General features: G+C 57.4%; 1 protein-coding gene across 1 annotated transcript in view; it reads left to right on the plus strand.

The window, feature by feature from the left end:
- The window catches only part of LOC133120635 (bromodomain-containing protein 4-like), a gene marked incomplete at both ends in the record, with an annotated part of 9,474 nt that extends 4,875 nt beyond the window's left edge, over positions 1-4,599 (plus strand). The window contains 2 exons of the mRNA XM_061230349.1: positions 2,892-3,027; positions 4,274-4,599. Of these exons, the coding sequence (XP_061086333.1) occupies positions 2,892-3,027; positions 4,274-4,599 (462 nt within the window). The remainder of the gene's footprint in view (positions 1-2,891; positions 3,028-4,273) is intronic.
- Between the last annotated feature and the right edge of the window lie 409 nt (positions 4,600-5,008).

Here is a 5,008-nt window from a genome sequence, read left to right on the forward strand (position 1 = left end):
ACTAACGCTGTCACACCGCCCTGCTGCCCCTGCAGCACTGGGGGAGACTAACGCTGTCACACCGCCCTGCTGCCCCTGCAGCACTGGGGAAGACTAACGCTGTCACACCGCCCTGCTGCCCCTGCAGCACTGGGGAAGACTAACGCTGTCACACCGCCCTGCTGCCCCTGCAGCACTGGGGGAGACTAACGCTGTCACACCGCCCTGCTGCCCCTGCAGGGTGACCCCCCCCCCCCACACGCTCGATCCCGGGCCCGACTGGAGGAGGCTGCGTTTCCCTGGGTATTCCCTGAGCGGCCTGTAGTGTAGTGGTTAAGGTGCATGACTGGGACACGCAAGGTCGGTGGTTTTAATCCCGGTGTAGCCGCAATAAGATCCACACAGCCGTTGGGCCCTTGAGCAAGGCCCTTTACCCCGCTCCAGGGGAGGATTGTCTCCTGCTTATCGACTGTACGTCGCTCTAGATAAGAGCATCTGCCAAAATGCCGATGATGTAATGTAATGTAATGTAATCCCACCCAGAGCGATCCTGCCTGGCCTGCAGACTCGTTTGTGTCCAACATCTCTTTGATCCGCTTTCTTCTTCTCTTGAAGACACTCGGCCCGTTAGAAGCCGGGGTTTTGAGAGCACGAGGGTGGGCGCGGTGCACCGCTCCCGACAGGAAGTGCCCACAGGAAGTGACCGCGCGGAGGGCCCTGACCCCCGCACCGCTGTGTGGTTTGCAGACGGGCAGAGACAGAGTGTCGAACACGCGCGGGCGGGGTACGGTCGCGTCGTTAACCCTCCCGCCCGTGACCTCAGAACCACACGGGGCTTCAGGTGAAGAATTCTGCCCTTTTATTTACGCCCGTCAAATGAGGAGCAGCCAGGCTCCAGCGGCATGTTTGGGCGCCCCTGAGCCGGGAAAATGCACTGCAGGTCTACTGCATCAGCGAACTGAGCAAAGTGTACGCCGATATTTTACATTTGAGTCATTTCGGAGATGCTTTTAGTCCAAAGCGACTTACAAGTCCGCTGCAGTCAACACTGGAGGATCCTCCTGTATGCACGCCCCCCCCCCGCACGCACACACGCGCACGTACCCACACACACACAGTATGATTCATCAGTCATGGGACTCTGAGAACTTTCCCACCAGCCTCCGGGCTGTACACTTTCAGGCAGTGCAGTGTGTTTGTTTTCAGGTGGATGGCGATAAATGTGGCAGTCGATGTGTGTTGTTCAGTTGCCAGTAAAACAAGCTGCATTACTAAGCAGCAACAGGGCATGTGATGGTTAGCGTGTGTTGGGGTGATGGTTAGCGTGTGTTGGGGTGATGGTTAGCGTGTGTTGGGGTGATGGTTAGCGTGTGTTGGGGTGATGGTTAGCATGTGTTGGGTGATGGTTAGCGTGTGTTCAGGCGATGGTTAGCGTGTGTTGAGCCGATGGTTAGCGTGTGTTCAGGCGATGGTTAGTGTGTGTTCAGGTGATGGTTAGTGTGTGTTGAGCCGATGGTTAGCGTGTCTTCAGGCGATGGAAGCGTGTGTTGGGGTGATGGAAGATGTGGATATTGCGAGCATGTTTGGGTTGATGAGTGAATGGCAGATGTTCTGTGATGCGGTCCGTGTGATGCGGTCGGTGTGTGACGGTGTGTGTCGGTGTGTGACAGTGTGTGTCGGTATGTGTCGGTGTGTGTCGGTGTGTGACGGTGTGTGTCGGTGTGTGTCGGTGTGTGACGGTGTGTGACGGTGTGTGACGGTGTGTGACAGCCGCTCCAGGCTGGCGGGTTGGCAGAAGCGTTGCCCTGTGGTGGTGGTGGTGGTGGTGGGGGGCACGTGTGATGGTGGTGCCGTGACCGTCGACATATTGACATGTGCAGGCAGATGCACATGCCACGGGACAGATTGACGGCTGGCGCGGTTCGGGATGGGTGTTGACACGGTTCGTGATGCGTGTTGACACGGTTCGGGATGGGTGTTGACACGGTTCGGGATGGTTTGAGATGCGTGTTGACATGCTGATAAGGGCATGTTGTCGTGGCGACGGCGGTCTCGCTGGCGGTCTGGCGGTCTGGCTGGCGGTCTGGCGGTCTGGCTGGCGGTCTCGCTGGCGGTCTGGCGGTCTGGCGGTCTGGCTGGCGGTCTGGCTGGCGGTCTCTCTGGCGGTCTGGCGGTCTCGCTGGCGGTCTCTCTGGCGGTCTGGCGGTCTCGCTGGCGGTCTGGCGGTCTGGCTGGCGGTCTCTCTGGCGGTCTGGCGGTCTCGCTGGCGGTCTCGCTGGCGGTCTCGCTGGCGGTCTCGCGGTCTCGCTGGCGGTCTCGCTGGCGGTCTGGCGGTCTCGCTGGCGGTCTCGCTGGCGGTCTCGCTGGCGGTCTCGCGGTCTCGCTGGTGGTCTGGCGGTCTCGCTGGCGGTCTGGCGGTCTCGCTGGCGGTCTGGCTGGCGGTCTGGCGGTCTGGCTGGCGGTCTCTCTGGCGGTCTGGCGGTCTCGCTGGCGGTCTCGCTGGCGGTCTCGCGGTCTCGCTGGCGGTCTCGCTGGCGGTCTGGCGGTCTCGCTGGCGGTCTGGCGGTCTCGCTGGCGGTCTGGCGGTCTCGCTGGTGGTCTGGCGGTCTCGCTGGCGGTCTGGCGGTCTCGCTGGCGGTCTCGCTGGCGGTCTGGCGGTCTGGCTGGCGGTCTGGCGGTCTCGCTGGCGGTCTGGCGGTCTGGCTGGCGGTCTGGCGGTCTCTCTGGCGGTCTGGCTGGCGGTCTGGCGGTCTCTCTGGCGGTCTGGTGGTCTCGCTGGCGGTCTGGCGGTCTCTCTGGCGGTCTGGCGGTCTCGCTGGCGGTCTGGCGGTCTCTCTGGCGGTCTGGCGGTCTCTCTGGCGGTCTGGCCGGTTGACGCGCTGCTTTACCCGTTGGGGCGTGTGCGTCCGCAGTCCGGCGATGACATCGTGCTCATGGCCGAGGCCCTGGAGAAGATGTTCCTGCAGAAGATCTCCCAGATGCCCCAGGAGGAGACCGAGATCTCCGTCATGTCCGGCAAGGGGCGCGGCCGGGGACGCAGAGATGTAGGTGAGTGAGCCCTGCCCACACACACACACTCGGGATGTTGAGTCCTTATGTACATGTCCGTGACAGAGGCCCTGGGGGTAGAGACGTGGGCATGGCTAAGCAGGAAGGGGTGTTTGGCTGGGGACGCAGAGATGTAGGTGAGTGAGCCCTGCCCACACACACTCGGGATGTTGAGTCCTTATGTACATGTCCGTGGCAGAGGCCCTGGGGGTAGAGACGTGGGCATGGCTAAGCAGGAAGGGGTGTTTGGCTGGGGCTAAGGCAGTAGAAGAATATATTAGACACTGGGACATGTAATGTGCAACCAGTGAGAATGGCAAGCTATTACTGGTGCAGGGGTTTGAGTCGGTGGTTTTGCTCAAATCAGTCTTCTTCTCATCTCTTACTCTCTCCCCCCTTTCTTTCTCTTCCTTTCTCTCCCTTTTCTTCCTTTTCTTTCTTTGTCTCTCCCCCCCTTTTCAGTTCCATTTCTCTCCCTCGGTTTACCTCTCCCACTCTGTCTCTCTCCCTCTCTTTCCCTTCCTTTGAAAACCAGATGGAGGCGAATGTTCTGATTTAGTGTTTTGAGGCGGAATGGAAAACTGATTTAGTAATGTGCTGGTAATTATTTTTGATAAATGGTTCAGTTTTTTTATTTTTCTTCATGCGTGTTAATTTTGGGGGGTTGTGGGTAGTTGTCTCTCCTCCCTCTCTCTTTCTCACACCGAATAAACCTACAAACAGAAATATGTTTGTGTGTGTTTGGGTTTATGTATGTGTGTGGTATTTGTTTGTGTGTGTGTGTGTGTGTGTGTGTGTGTGTATGGGTCTATATGCATGCATGTATGTCTGTGTGTGTGCGCGTGTGTGGGTGTGTGTTGTATGTGTGTGTCTGTGCATGTGTATCTCTGTGTGTCTGTGTGTGTCTCTGCATGCATGCGTGGTATTTGTGTGTGTGTGTGTCTCTGTGTCTCTGTGTCTCTGTGTCTCTGTGTCTCTGTGTCTCTGTGTGTCTGTGCGTGTCTGTGTGTGTGTGTGTGTGTGTGTGTATGGTATTTGTGTGTGTGTGTGTGTGTGTGTGTGTGTCTGTCTGTCTGTCTGTCTGTCTGAGCGTGTCTCTGTGTGTGTGTGTGTGTGTGTGGTATTTGTGTGTGTTAGTGTGTGTGTGTGTGTGTGTGTGTGTGTGTGTGTGTGTGTGGTATTTGTGTGTGTTAGTGTGTGTAATGCCCAGTGTAAATGAGGCTGTCTCTCTGTCTCTCTCTCTCAGGGCTGAACTCGAAGCCAGGCTCGGCCCAGGCCTCTCCCTCCACCCCCCCTCACACGCGCGGGCTGTCCAGCGGCGTCTCCATAGGCCCCCCGATACTGGGGCCCCCCAGCCTGGGGCCCCCGACCCTGGCCCCCCCTCCGCCCCCCATTCAGACCCTGCCCACCCGCCTGCCCCCCACACAGACCACCCACGCGCCCCACCTGGGACCCCCCTACTCCCTGGGACCCCACGACTGCATCACCCAGCCCCCCATCCTGACCTCCGTGCCCCCCCCTGTCCCGGTGCCCCCGGCGCCCATCCTCCAGAGCGTGGCCCCCCCAGTCAAAGTGAGTGTTTTCATCCGGGGGAGAGGAGGGGCTCTTGTTTCCTTTTGCATGGTGGACAGGCTATGAATCTTAACCGCTTACCCTTCCTCTGACCAGGCAGTTCTGAAGGAGCAACTAACCTTTAATAGCGGATAGAAACAATCGCTAATATTAGTGCACCAGTTTGTTTTGTTTTTTTTCGTTTTTTTCGGGGGGTTTTTTTCATTTTACATTTTCATTATTTATATTTTGTCAGTGAAAACAAAAAACTAGCACTCTGCCGCAAACTGTGGTAGATAGCCGTTTGAGGTTATTTACAAACTGCTCGTAAATGAAGACGACCTCTTAAAAATTAAAATAAAAAATAAATTTAAATTTCTGCTTCAGCACTGAGTATAGCTACTATCCCATGAGACACAGAGTATGTTTT

Source organism: Conger conger, unplaced genomic scaffold, assembly GCF_963514075.1.
Source record: "Conger conger unplaced genomic scaffold, fConCon1.1 SCAFFOLD_225, whole genome shotgun sequence".
In the NCBI taxonomy this organism is placed as follows: domain Eukaryota; kingdom Metazoa; phylum Chordata; class Actinopteri; order Anguilliformes; family Congridae; genus Conger; species Conger conger.